The 15,024-nt window shown below is 32.5% G+C and overlaps 1 protein-coding gene across 2 annotated transcripts in view; it reads right to left on the bottom strand.

Annotated features, from left to right (window-relative positions):
- Positions 1–200: 200 nt before the first annotated feature.
- The window catches only part of CNTLN (centlein), a 585,894-nt gene continuing 571,070 nt past the window's right edge, over positions 201–15,024 (bottom strand). Inside the window, exon 26 of one of the 2 annotated variants that reach the window (XM_074197563.1) lies at positions 201–815. In XM_074197563.1, coding sequence (XP_074053664.1) covers positions 714–815 — 102 coding nt within the window. In that variant the 3' untranslated portion in view covers positions 201–713. The remainder of the gene's footprint in view (positions 816–15,024) is intronic. The other variant, XM_074197564.1, reaches the window with a different exon arrangement.

Genomic DNA, 15,024 nt, shown 5'->3' with positions numbered 1-15,024 from the left:
CTAGGGACTGAAATTTTATGTTTCTTTAAAATACTTATTGTTCACAACTTGACTTTTGTAGGTCTTTTATAATCTAGGCCTATGGTAGACCACATAAATTTTAGCAAAAAACTCCAATATTTTTATTTTTGAAAATTATTTCTAGGGTAAAGTACTTCCTACATGATTCAATGAGAATAAATACAATTGGAACATACAATTTGTAACTTTATTAACAGCTTATCCTTAATTTATGATGCTTCATTTTGTATTTGTTTACAAAGCAAATTATCCACTAACTTCTATCAAAGACTATATACATCTTGTAATCTTGTTAAGAGAGGAATAAAATAGTGTCAATATTTCTTCTTCCTAAAACCTCAACATTATAGATGCTGAGTATCTACTGGCTCCTCTGTGTACTTAAGTCAATTTGCATGTTCTCATTTTGTTCAGATTTCTAATGTACTGGAAGGAAAATCATTTTTAAGTTTGTATTGATTTGTGGCAATATTTGTATTCAACAATCAAATGCTACACTATTTCCTTTTAAATGGTTATGCACCTAATTAATTTCACTTGTTTGACAATTAATTAGTTTCACAGACTCCTATTTTTTGTATTGAACCTGACTATTGATAGTTGAAATAGCTACTGTATTAGAATACAATTCATGTTTTTCCAATCATACAATAAAAAACTTTTTGTATTTTAAAAAACAGTCCATTGCGATATCATCCAACAGCTTTCATAAATTTAATATAGTCTTCAACTAGTTTATTCTTCTCATTTATTTTTTCAATTATTGCTTCTAATAAACATGTAGCAAATGGAAACTGGAAGAGAAATAGAGAAAAAAAGATTGTCAAAATTCTATATTTCCTTCAGTTAAAAAAAACACAAACTAAATATCAACCCATCAGATTTCATTCAGTTATTTCTGACAACTTTGCACATATTACTTTATATTCCTCTGATCTCTTTAAAACTGATTTTTCTTGTTAGTGTGGGTAATTTTGTCCTTTATAATAAAAATGATAAAAGAGCAGAAGTAAAATGAAAAAAGATAAACGCCTTATTGAACAATTCATGGTTTACTGACCATGTTAATGATGTAATCTGCAATACAAGGAGCTTTGCCATTTATCTTCAATCAGCTGATCAATAACAGGTTATAGTCATCTCTAGGGCCCACAGGCCTGTGTAAGTAGTACTGTTAGTTCATCACTCATATAAGAAGGAGAGAGAACTATCAATATACTTCCCTATATTAGAGGGAAAGATCTCAATAGTTGTACAGGGAAACTTTAGTGTAAAAAAATGAGGAAAATATATCCATTGATTAGGATGTTAGAGAAAAGTTTGGAGTATCAAAGTGTAATGGACATGTTGCAGGCTTCTGAGTTTATTTACTGAAGAGTAAGGTATTGATGGGCTTTCTAATTTACATAGCTTTTTGTAAATTAATCAAAATTTTGTCCCCTGTGTCTTACAATGCTACTTTAAAGAACTTCTAGTCCCACAAAGACTGAGTTAGAAATTTCCCTTTCAATTCCTTCCCCTCCCTTCCTCTCAAGGACACTCTTGTTTTTAGCATTGGCCAGGAAAATAATTCTACTTAGAATAAAGACTTTTTCCTCTCTGTCTTATCTGAAATTTACCACTAAGGAAATAATGAACTAATACTTATAAAAAATTCTATGTAAAAATGTTAAAGCATCTACAGAAATACATGGCAACATATTTAGCTTTCTGCTTTGTCCATTGTCTCCCACAAAACTGTCTGTTAAGGAGTGTCAGTGATAGAATGACAGTAGAATATAAAGGAGTTAGGATTTAGAAGGATTCTGAGCATCATTTAGATTACTCTCTTCCTTTGACTGCTGGAAAACTGAGGAGCTGAAAGGTCAGGAATGAGTTGGAGAGTAGCAAAGTCTGGATTCAAAACCAGGTCCTTAGACTCTAAATACTGGGCTTTTGCTACCACATCACTTAGTACAATGATACATGTAGTCTTCCGTCCTTAAAAAATAGGTAGGGCCAACATGATCAACATTTCTTAAAAGGGAAAGCTGAGACAAAAAAGTGATTTGCTCAGGTTTTTTTGGTTGTGTTTTGTTTTTGTATCCTTATTATTTTACAATACAGAAAGATGGTTTCATTTTATACAATGTTTTCCTTAGACTAAGAATTAGTCTATTAATTAATATGAATGTGTTTTTCTGAGTAGATTAAATATAAAAAGTAAATAAAATTTTTGTCTGAGGTACACTATCAAAACTGGGGATTTATTTTTTCTGATGCTATTTTAATTATAAACCTTCTTTAAATTTCATTATTCAGATGATGTAATAGTACATAACATCTGTTCCAAAATAATTTGTGATCTATGTTTATGGGTTTTATACATATAATTTGCTTTAAAGTTAAAAATTAAACTTGTTTGATGTATGGAATTCTACATGTTTCAATTAATAAGGGTAAGATGAGTATAAAATAATGAGGAAAATATATATTACAAAAATATTCAAGTATGTTTTAAACTTATTTTCATACTGCATATCACATTCTGAGCTCATTAAGGTTGATTCCTTATTGAATATGGAAATAAATGATACTGCTTAAGTAATTTCCAGTGTGATACAATGTGCATTGTTAACATGAAATTTTTTGATATATTTTTCTTTAAAATATATTATTTCCTATCTCAAAATTCATAATAATAATATTTTTTATGGAAAAAACTAACCCTAAAACTAATCATACATCCTTAGGATGTTAAGAATCAAATAGTTCTTGTATTAAAGATTAAATGTATTAAAATCAAATAGTTCTTACATATATATATGTATATATATACATATATATATATACATATATATATTACATAGCTGTGTGGCCTTGGGCAAGCCCCATTGCTTGCAAAAACTAAAATAAAAACTAAACTAAACTAAAATAAACTAAATAATAAAATAAACTAAAATAAAAGGTACAAAAATGGTCTTGATACTTAAACCAGGCAAAAGTATAACAGAGAAAGAAAATTATTGAACAATTTCCTTAATGAAGATTAATGTAAAATTTTAAAATAAAATATCAGCAAAGAGTTTATAGAAAATCTCAAAAGGATTATATACCATCATCAGGTTTTATTTATATCAGGGTTAGAGAAAAATTTGTTCCATCAAATAGTCAGTATTAACAATAAAATCAGCAAAAGTCATATGATCATATTAATATATAAAGACTTTTAAGAAAATATAACTACTCTGATTTAAAGCATCAAAACACACCACAGAAATAAATTAATTTTTCCTTAATATGGTAAGTAGTATTTATTTAAAACTAAAAATCCCTAGATAATCGGGATAATCTAGAGGCTTTCAAGATAAAAGGTAAAGAAAGCAAGGATGTTCTTTATGTTAGAAAAATCTATCAACAAAATAAGAAAAGGAAATGAAAGGGGAAAAAGCATGACCAAAAAGAAAATAAAATCATCATTTTTGTCAAAGATTGATATTTTGCTTGAGAACTCGAAAAACTAAAATTAATCAAAATGATTTTAGCAAGGGGACAAAATACAAAAATAAATACACATAATTTAAAACATTTCTGCATATAGTCAATAAAATCCAATAAGAAGTGATAGAGAAGTATATAAAATATTTAATAGTCTATCTACCAAGATATATACAGACTGAGAAATCAATTATAAAACACTTTATGGAAGTGAATGTATACCACAGTAACTGGAGAATTAATTGTTCATGAGGAAGCCAAGCCAATATCATAAAAATCAACCTAAATTAATTTAATTGACACCATATCAATCAAACTGCCAAAGGAATGCATTACAGAGCTGGAAAAAATAATTACAGAATTCACTTGTTAAGATCAAGAATTTCAAGAAAAATAATGGTTTAAAAAAAAGGAGGAAAGGAAAAGCATCTAGTAGAAAAAGATCTCTAGCTATACCAGAAAGTAGCAATTATCAAAAGAGTTTGGTACTGGTTGAGAAATAAAGAGTTTAAACAATAGAAGAATTTTAGAACTGTAATATACAGAAGGAAAACTCCAGGTATTAGAGTAATGAGATAGTATTTGACAAAAACTTCTGGGAAAACTGGAAAGTAGGCTGGCTGAAAATAGGGTTAGAATAACACCATGTAACAAAATAAGCTCCCATTTGATATATGACAAATATGGGAGCTAGGAAGAAATTAATCTTCAGATTTATAGACGTGACCAAAGAAGGGACATAAGAGGATCATAGTAGATGAAATAGAAAATCTTGTTATTGTTGTTGTTTAGTTGTATCCAATTCTTTGTGACCCCGTTTTGTGATTTTCTTGACAAAGATACTAGAGGAGATTACCATTTCCTTCTCTAGCTCATTTAATAGATGAGAAAACTAAGACAAATAGGGTTAAGTGACTTGCCCAGGGGTCATTCAACTAGGCTGGATTTTAACTCAGGACTCCCTGACTCCAGGCCTGGCACTCTATTCATTGTACCACCTCATCACCTCTGCTAAAAGTATTAGTTCCAAGATCTGTAATGAAACTGATTCAAATTGATAAGAATAAAATATTTTTCAGGTGAAAAATGATCCAAACTTATAAACAGGAAGTTCTCAAAAAAAAAAGACATCCAGGATAAAAAAAGACAATAGAAAAAAATGCTCCAAATTACTAATAGAAACATGGAAATTAAAAGAACTTTGTGGTTCTACCTGACATGTTAGAATAATGAAGCTGATAATGAAGAAAAATGACAAAGGTATGAAGTTGTAAAAAAAATAGGCATATTAATACCTGCACAGTTGCTGGTACTGTGAATTTGTCCTGTCATTCTGGAAAACTATTTGGAATATTTTTGAAAAGTTATAAATTGGTGATATTATTACTAAACCTGTGTCTCAAAAAGATCAAAGAAAGAGGAAAATGACTCATAAGCACAAAAATAATTGTAGCTATTCTTACAGAAAGAACTGGAAACTAAGGGGGGTGTCCATCAATCAGGGAATGACTTGAACAAGTTATAGTATAAGAATGTAATAGAGTATTAATCTGCCCTAAAATTGATGAAAGAAAGGGTCACTTTCAGAAAAAAAAAACCTTCTTTGTGATATGTAAATGAACTGATGCAGACTTAAGAATGAGTAGAACTATTTATATTATGAAAAAAATACAAAAATGAACAAGATTTAGTTCATCAACACAATGACCTATCATGATTCTAGAGGATTTATAATGAATTAGGGTTATTCACCTCCTGAAAGAACAGTGATGGGCTCACTTTTAAGACTAGGACATGTATTTAAAAACATAAGCAATATGAGAATTTGTCTTGCTTTACCATGCATATGTTACAAGGATTTTTTTTTTGTTTTGTTTTGTAGAAGGGAGAAACAAGAGGAAAATAAAATAGTTGTTAGTTAAAAAATAATGCAAGATGTATATGCCCAATGGACAATAAGCTGAAATACTATTGAAGATAGTAAGCCATTAATATTGTCATTATCAAAGTTAATGAAGACAAGGAAATTGCAGATAAATGAAAGGATGATTCACAAGTTCTCTTTAGAAGATCAAATAGAAGAGTTGTTCCAAAGCAATAGGAGAAGGAAAGGAAATATACCTGTAATTTCATTGATATAGGGAACTCAAAGATGCGGTAATTCCCCCCACCAATGAATGACAGAAACTTCTCTTCAACTTGCAGAATTAGGGAGATCTCTAGGTATTGAACTGACAGTCTAGGGTTGTCTACTGAGAGTTGCCCCAACTCAACTGACATATCATTGGGAGATGTTTAACACAATAACCCAAAATAAAATATAACATGTTGATTTGCAATTTCTATATGAATTTGCATCCTACACAAGATCCATTTCTATTTGAGTATGATGAAAGATGGTTTACTCATTGTGACATTGCCAGTATTTCATCAGAGACTGGATATTAGACATTTGTCCCTAAGTAAGAGGAAACATCAGTTCATGTGATTCTTTTGTATTTTTGCTTTTAATGTTTATAATACACATGAGCATACACATTTGCTGGTAACATGTAAAGCTCACCATGAAATATTTATTAAATAAAATAAAAAGATAACAATTTATAGTCACTACCTATTGAAGAACATGAGAACATAGAAAAATTTCATAAAGAGGCTCTAAACCAAACAACATTATATCAGTGAATTCTATGGGAAAGTGGGAGGGAAATATTGTGAAAAAATAAATTAGAATGTTTAGGTTGGTAAATAGAAATTAAAGGAGTCTAAAATTCATATTTTTTCAAGAGCCATAAGCATGTATATTATAAATACCTAGATACTATTGACATGACATTACTTCAATAATAAAAATAACAAAATGAAACAATATGTTTAATAGAAAACAATTGATTTTCTTTTTTTTTAGGTTTTTGCAAGGCAAAGGGGGTTAAGTGGCTTGCCCAAGGCCACACAGCTAGGTAATTATTAAGTGTCTGAGACCAGGTTTGAAACCAGGTACTCCTGACTCCAAGGCCGGTGCTTTATCCACTGCGCCACCTAGCCGCCCCTAACAATTGATTTTCACCATGGGAATCATTTTTGAATCAGTTGTGTTCAGACCATCAACTAGAGTTAGTCATCCCCAAATCAGAAAAAAATTCAATTCAAATAAACCTAACTTAATTAATTTCAAATTGCCTCTTAATGAGGCAGCTAGGTGGTACAGTGGATAAAGCAACAGCCCTAGGGTCAGAAGGACCCAAGTTCAAATAAGGCTTCAGACATTTAATGATTACCCAGTTGTGTGACTTTGGACAAGTCATTTAACCCCATTACCTTGCAAAAAAGGGGGAAAAAAACAAAAACTAAGCATATATCCACCTCACTAGTATCCAACACATAAATTCATTTAATCCACAAAAAAATCACAAATACTTAAGTTTTTTATAAAGAGAAATGGATAAAAATGAAGGTATTGGCACAGATTATCACCATTTCTTATTGAGATTTAAATTGGTGTCGAGCAATAATAGTAACAAGAAAGCTAAACACTGGGGCTTCTTGACAAGCAGAGAGACATAGTAGTCACTGAACATTGGTTTAGAGTACAAATTCATATTTAAAGTGTTACAAAGGAAGGTAGTAGATGTGTAGATAGTAGATATATACAAAAATAGCCAAAAGATGTAGAAATGAAACTACAAAAGACTAGGAATGGGGCTGACCCAATTCAGGAATAATCTTTTTTTATTTCACTTTTTTTAGGAAGAATATAATCTGAGACAGATTTGCCATTGTTTCAATAACATATATCCTTATAACCAATAGTGGAATTTCCATATCTGGACTCTGTCACGTAAGGATGTGAAATGAATCCAGGATAAGATTTACCAATATCATGTATGTCCAGAAGAAATATGAACAGGAGGTTGCAAAATTATGAGAATACCAAACAATATATATATGTGTGTGTGTGTTTGTGTGTGTGTGTGTAAAGTATATACATTCTCTAAGATTTCATATATATTTCATATATATTTCATATATATTATATATATTATATAATATATATGAAATCTTAGAGAATGACAAAAGAATAGAAATAATTATAGATGTATTAGCAAAAAATATCAAAAGAGATATGGCAACCTCACCACCTTACACATTTGCTGTCTTATGTCTATAAGATCTTAGTGAAGATGAAAACTTCTTAAGAGAAGCAACCTGTGTTTTTGATCTAGGTATTGTGGAGAGTCTCTAATGTTTATTTATTTGAATTGAGTTGAATCTCTATGATTGCATCTATTTTAAACTTTTGTATAATCTTAACATATAGGAGACATGTTAAGAGAGAGCCTTGAGGATGACATTTTGTTCTACCAATTCAAATGCTTTTTGGTTATCCAACATACAATATAGATACAAAGGATCTTGTATTTTCTATACCTCTCCATCAACTATGCTCCTGTGAAGTCATGATCTAGGGTAGTAAATTGTCTTAAAGCCTCTCTCTGCCATTCTCATAGTTTTGCTGACATGTACATGGGTTGATGAGGATAATGTGTGCCTTAGTTTGTCAAAGGCACTTTTTCATATCTATTGTTATGATCATGCTTTTGTCATTTGTAATGGGGCAGCTAAATGGTATAGTGGGCAGAATAACAGGCTTAGGGTGAGGAAGATTCATCTTCCCAAGTTCAGATTCAGCCTCAGATGCTGGGGTCATAAAGAGTGGAAAGCAACTAAATTAATAGTTGTTTTCTAAATTTTAAACTATTCTTGCATTCCTAGTGAAAATCCAACTTGATTATAAAGCATATTTTTTGCAAATGTTAATATTTTGCTAAAGGTTTATTCCAACTTTTTGCATCAATATTTATTAATAATGCTAGTCTAAACCTTTTTTTTTGCTTTCTTTTCCCCCTAGTTTTGGCATCAGAATAATATTTGTGTGTTGACAGATATTTTTCAAAATTTCTTATTATCTGTTATTGAGAAAAGCATTTGTAGCATATTAAATATTTGCTACATTTATTTGTAAATCTATTTAGACATTTTTGTTGTTTCTTCATGGGGTATTTCAATATTTCTTGTTTTGTTAATTTGGGTATGTGACATTTCATAGATAATCAACTACTTCCTTTATAATCTTAGTTTATTTGGTTTTTTATTATGTTTCATAGCTTCTGAGAATTCTTTTTTGTGTATTTACTCAGGTCATTTTAAAATTTTGGGAGTATGATTTTCTTAAATATTTTTATTAATTGTATTAGTTTAATTTTATTCTTATTTAAAGTTTATTCATTTTATAAAATTTTATTCATCCGTTAAATGCTGTCCTCCAATATTCCAATAAATCGGTGACACTAGTATGTCATCTAACCCTGTACAATTCTGATTTGTAGCAGCCTTGTAAACCTTCCTCAGTGGGGTTCCCAATAAAAATCTTTTTTTTTGTTATTTTCCTATAGATTTTTCACAATTTCTTTCTTTCCACTTGTTTTGGAATTGCTAATTAGTTAAGGTGTTTTTTAAAAATTATATACATAATTTATTATCCTTTTTAAAAAAATTGTGAATGGCTTTTGAAAGCTCAAAGATTGATGGTCTTTGACCAACTGATTTCTGTCTTATTTCCTCTTTTGCTTTTCTCTTGGCTAGGTCCAGGAATAACACTGTAGTGTGGTACTCTAGGTCTCCTAGCTGCCTCTGTTGACTCTGGGCTAGTAGAGTTTTACATTATTTAAAAGCCTTCAAGCCACTGCACATTTTTAACCAGCCAATCCCAAATTCTCCTTCCAATTCAAAGTTATGTTTTTACCCTTCATTCAGGGACAAAAAGAGATCATAGTTACATCCCTGTTGAAGGTATATATAACCACAACACAGAAAACATCATGCTAAACAGCATGGGAGCATGGAGCTTTGCTCTATCCACTGTTGCCTGTGCAACATTATCCATAGACCTGGGTATTTAATGAAGACCAATGCAGCTATTAAAGGTTAGTCTAAAGGAGAATTCATCCCAAGGAGGAAAAAAAGTTTATAAAACACAATTTTGCAATAGTGATCATGCAAATGGGAAGAAACTTCCTCCACTGCCTGTTTTTGTGTTCTGTACAATCTCATTTACATATGATATTCATTGGTATTTATGTCTCATATCTTTTTAAATTTATTTTTATTAAAGATATTGAGTTTTACAATTTCCCCCCCAATCTTACTTCCCTCCCCCCCCCAACGGAAAGCAATCTGTCGGTCTTTACTCTGTTTCCATGTTGTACCTTGATCCAAATTGGGTGTGATGAGAGAGAAATCATATCCTTAAAGAAGAGACAAGAAGTCTAAGAGGTAACAAGATCAGACAATAAGATATCTGTTTTTTCTAAATTAAAGGGAATAGTCCTTGAACTTTGTTCAAAATCCACAGCTCCTTTTTTTGGATACAGATGGCACTCTCCTTTGCAGATGTCCCAAATTGTTCCCAGTTGTTGCACTGATGGAATGAGCAAGTCCTTCAAGGTTGAACATCACTCCCATGTTGCTGTTAGGGTGTACAGTGTTTTTCTGGTTCTGCTCATCTCACTCAGCATCAGTTCATGCAAATCCCTCCAGGCTTCCCTGAATTCCCATCCTTTCTGGTTTCTAATAGAACAATAGTGTTCCATGACATACATATACCACAGTTTGCTAAGCCATTTCCCAATTGAAGGACATTTACTTGATTTCAAATTCTTTGCCACCACAAACAAGGCTGCTAAAAATATTTTTGTACAAGTAATGTTTTTACCCTTTTTTCTTCATCTCTTCAGGGTATAGACCCAGTAGTGGTATTGCTGGGTCAAAGGGTATGCACATTTTTGTTGCCCTTTGGGCATAGTTCCAAATAGCTCTCCAGAAGGGTTGGATGAGTTCACAGCTCCACCAACAGTGTAATAGTGTCACAGATTTCCCACAACCCTTCCAATAATGATCATTATCCTTTATGGTCATATTTATGTCTCATATCTTAGCTCCCTTTTAATGATTTGTTCATCTGGTCTTTCCTGTGTTTTAATTTATATTTCTGTAACAAGTGACTGAAAATTCTATTTCATCAATCCTCCTGTTGATCAGATTAGGGAAGATGAAGAAGCCTAATGGAAATACATCCTTGTAAATAAGCCAATTAGTATTTGAAAAGGGTGCTTAGAGATGATTCCATTGAAGCAAAACAAAATAAGCACCTGCATGTGATACCTGACTTCAGAAAGTGGCTACCAGGTACATTCTACCTTGTCTCTTAATATACCAATAATTGTCAGTTTGGCCTTTCCTTACAGACTTTCCTTGGTTTTTCTTCTGCCCTTATCTGTGAGAAATCATGGACAGGTGGTAGTGAAATCAAATTAAGACCAAGAGACTCCTGTAGCAGGTAGAACACCTCCAATAGTCCTGTTTTCTATAAATTAAGTCATGGGGCTGGAACACTTCTAGTAAAGTGAGAAGGATGCCTTGCACAGCATACCCCTCACTGTAATAAACTTAATTATGCAATTCTTTTTCAATCAATTGGTTGGTCATTGTGTCCTCTTTGATACCAAAGGAGTAGTAGTGGTAAAACAAAACAAAGAGCTCACCTTCTAAGGCCATCAGAAGCCTCTCTATATATTTGCCTTATAATGTGTGCTAAGACTCTCCTAAAGCTGGAATAAGTCCCTCTCCCCCTTCCTGGATTCTCTCCACCTCTTTCACACCTTGTCCCCTCCCTAACCTGTTACATTGGAGGCTATACCCTTCTTCCATTGGGCAAGACAGAGATTATGGTTCAGATCATGCTTCCTTATGAACACTGATATTTAAGTCAGGGAACCCACCCATCAGGAGTCTGGCCCTCTGACTTGATCCCACCATGCTAGTGTGTCTTAAGAGAAATATCATTAAATATGCTGTTAATCTTTACTCTTTGCTTTTCTCTTTTTTAAGGTCCAAACATCTGGTAACTTTTGTCCTTGGCTAGGACAAACTCTGGGAAAGTTAACACATTTATTTCCAGTAGGTTAAACTCAACCAGGACTTCTTATCTGGAGGAGAGTCATCTTTTTCACATGCCATCACAAAACAGATATACAATACCAGTAAGCTTTTCTGAACAACCAAATTTTGCCATAATTTTTCACAAACTCTCATGACTAAGGGTATCCAAGGCCTTCCTTAGACCTACAAATGTGTATAGATTTCTCTTCCAGTCCTGGCATTTTTTTCTGGAGTTGTTGAGCAACACTTCATCACCAGTTCCTTGGCCCTTTCTGAAGTCATACTGGCTCTTGAGTAGATGACCAATTCCAGGTGAAGGATCAGTCTATTAAGAACTAGAGGGAGACTCTTGCTGGCTGTGACTAAGAGAAATCCCCTGTGACTTTAACCAAACAATTTATTTCCTTTTCCTTCATAAAGACGGACAATTGGAGGCATCCTTGAACTCCTGGGGTATAACCTCCTCTTCAGTCAGCTTTTGTGTGAGCAGTGGACCCCAAGTCTGTCATCTGGAATATTATTAGTACCACCAGGTTCTCTGCCATACAGGAGAAGATTGTTTCCCAATTTATTACATTTCTTTTGATCTTGGTTACAGTGGTTTTATCTGTGCAAAAGCTTTTTAATTTAATGTAATTGAAATCATCTAATTGGTTTTTGGTAATGTTCTCCAACTCTTCCTTAGTCATAAACTGCTCCCCTTTCCATAGATCTGACAGGTAAACTAGTCCTTGATCTTCTAATTTGCTTATAGTATTGTTTTTTATGTCTAAATCCTGTAAACATTTGGATCTTGGTAAAGGGTGTGAGGTGTTGGTCTAATCTAAGTTTCTTCCATATTAACTTCCAATTATCCCAGCAGTTTTTATCAAAGAAGGAGTTTTTATCCCAATGGCTGGACTCTTTGGGTTTACCAAACAGCAGATTACTATAATCATCCCCTGCTTTTACACCTAGTCTATTCCACTGGTCCACCACTCTATTTCTTAGCCAATACCAAACAGTTTTGATGACTGATGCTTTATAATATAATTTTAGATCAGGTAGGGCTAAGCCACCTCCTTTTGCACTTTTTTTTCATTAAGCTCCTGGCAATTCTTGACTTTTTATTTCTCCATATGAATTTACTTACAATTTTTTTCTAATTCATTAAAGTAATTTTTTGGAATTTTGATTGGTAGGGCACTAAACAGTTCAGTTTTGGTAGAATTGTCATTTTTATTATATTAGTTCTACCTATCCATGAGCAGTTGATATTTGCCCAGTTATTTAAATCTGATTTAATTTGTGTGAGAAGTGTTTTATAATTGTTTTCAAAAAGATTCTGAGTCTGTCTTGGCAAATAGACTCGCGAGTATTTTATATTGTCTGGGGTTACTTTGAATGGGATTTCTCTTTCTAGCTCTTCCTGCTGTATCTTGCTAGACATATATAGAAAAGTTGAGGATTTATGAGGGTTTATTTTATAACCTGTAACTTTGATAAAATTGATAATTGTTTCCAGTAGTTTTTTGGATGATTTCTTGGGATTCTCTAGGTAGACCATCATATCATCTGCAAAGAGTGAGAGTTTTGTCTCTTCCTTCCCAATTCTAATTCCTTCAATTTTTTCCTTCTCTAATTGCTGACACTAACATTTCTAATACAATATTGAATAGTAGTGGTGATAATGGGCATCCTTGTTTCATCCCTGATCTTATTGGAAATGCCTCTAGCATATCCCCATTGCATATAATACTTGTTGATGGTTTCAGATAGCTACTGCTAACTATTTTAAGGAACATTCAAATCCTATCATTCTTGATATGTTTCTCATAAATAAATAACTGCCATTTATAAACATATATGAAGTACTTACAATATGCTATACAGTACACTAAGCACTTTAAATTATTTTCTCATTTGAACTTCATAACAGCCATAGGAGGTGGATGCTATTATTATCACCATTATAATAATTTTTCAAAGGACAAGACTCCAGGGAGGTGATGCCATGAATTTGAGTGAAGGGAGGCTATTCTCAGTCACCAGTCTCACTCTTTCCTCCAGAATCATTTGGGTTCAATAGCCAAGATATGAATCAGAATGACTGGAGATGACCTGGATGTGAGGTAGTCAGGGTTAAGTAACTTGCCCAAGGTCACACAGCTAGTAAATGTTAAAGGCTGGATTTGAACTCCCATCCTCCAGATTTCCAGGGTAGTGCTTTATGCACTGAACCATTGAGCTGTGCCCTTTATCATCATTTGACAGATACTGAACTGAGTTAGGCAAAGGTTAAATGATTTGGTCATGGTCACATAGCTAGTAAGTATTTGAGCTTGGGTTTTTCTAACTTCAGACCCAGTAGTCTATCCAATATGTCACTTAAGCTGCCTGAAATTAAATTTAAGAATGGGTCATAATTACTCTTTGCAAGAAGCAATGCAAGTATTTGGTTTGATTTTTCTTCAAAGGCAAGAAGGAACAAAATTTCAAGGAATATTCAGTCATTTTATGTTTTAGTATTGTTAATTATTTGAAGAAAGATGAACATGAAAATAAGGGAGTTTATATTCCAATTTCAGTTGCAAAGGATAAAAAAGTAGGGAAATTCTATATAGGATTCAATGAGATTTTTCTTTCTGCTTCCTTAAAGTCAATTTTTATTTGATATGGAATCTCTGTATTTTGACTATATCATTCCTATATATTTTCACTTTGGAGTTTCTTTCCAGAGGTGACTACTGATTCTTTTTAATTTCATCTTCATCCCAGGCATGGGGATATATACAGCCACATTAAATCAACTTACACTCTGATACTCAGTTACTTTAATGCAAGGGTAGGAAATTGTAGACTGGAAATATATTGGGAAGCACAATTTAGAAAAAAAGAATCAAAGAATCAAAGATTTGTAGATTATGCAGAAGTCTCAGGCTTTTATATCATGAACACTTTCTCAGAAAAAAAGAAATTGGTAGAAGTTGAACAGAGTAGGCACCTAATAGCATCATTTAAAAAACAGACAGTGAAAGGGGTAGGAAATATTATTATTGTGATACATATTCCAAAATCAGCATTCTACATAAACAGACTACTAAATTGTGGGGGGGGAGAACATAATAAGTGAAGATTGAAAATTAAACGATGATGAGATATACTTCAATAAAATTGAACAACTCAATTGAACTACTCAACAAATAATAATTATTTTTTTTAGTTTTTTGCAAGGCAAATGGGGTTGTGGCTTGCCCAAGGCCACACAGCTAGGTAATTATTAAGTGGCTGAGACCGGATTTGAACCCAGGTACTCCTGACTCCAAGGCTGGTGCTTTATCCACTACACCACCTAGCCGCCCCATTCAACAAATAATTATTAATGAAATTACATCACTGTAGATTATAATGATCTTACAAGTTTAATCGATGTAAACCTACTGCCAAAATAAAGTCAAAAAAGCACAGAAAAATATACATATTTGCTAAATGGAGAGAGATTTTGGTCAAAGAAGCAAGTTTAGAATATAAAATAGTTTTAAAAATCTT

The sequence above is a fragment of the Macrotis lagotis genome, chromosome 8 (assembly GCF_037893015.1).
Source record: "Macrotis lagotis isolate mMagLag1 chromosome 8, bilby.v1.9.chrom.fasta, whole genome shotgun sequence".
Classification (NCBI taxonomy): Eukaryota; Metazoa; Chordata; class Mammalia; order Peramelemorphia; family Peramelidae; genus Macrotis; species Macrotis lagotis.
The sequence above is the reverse complement of the archived record's forward strand: the minus strand, read 5'-3'. Positions and strand labels throughout refer to the sequence as shown.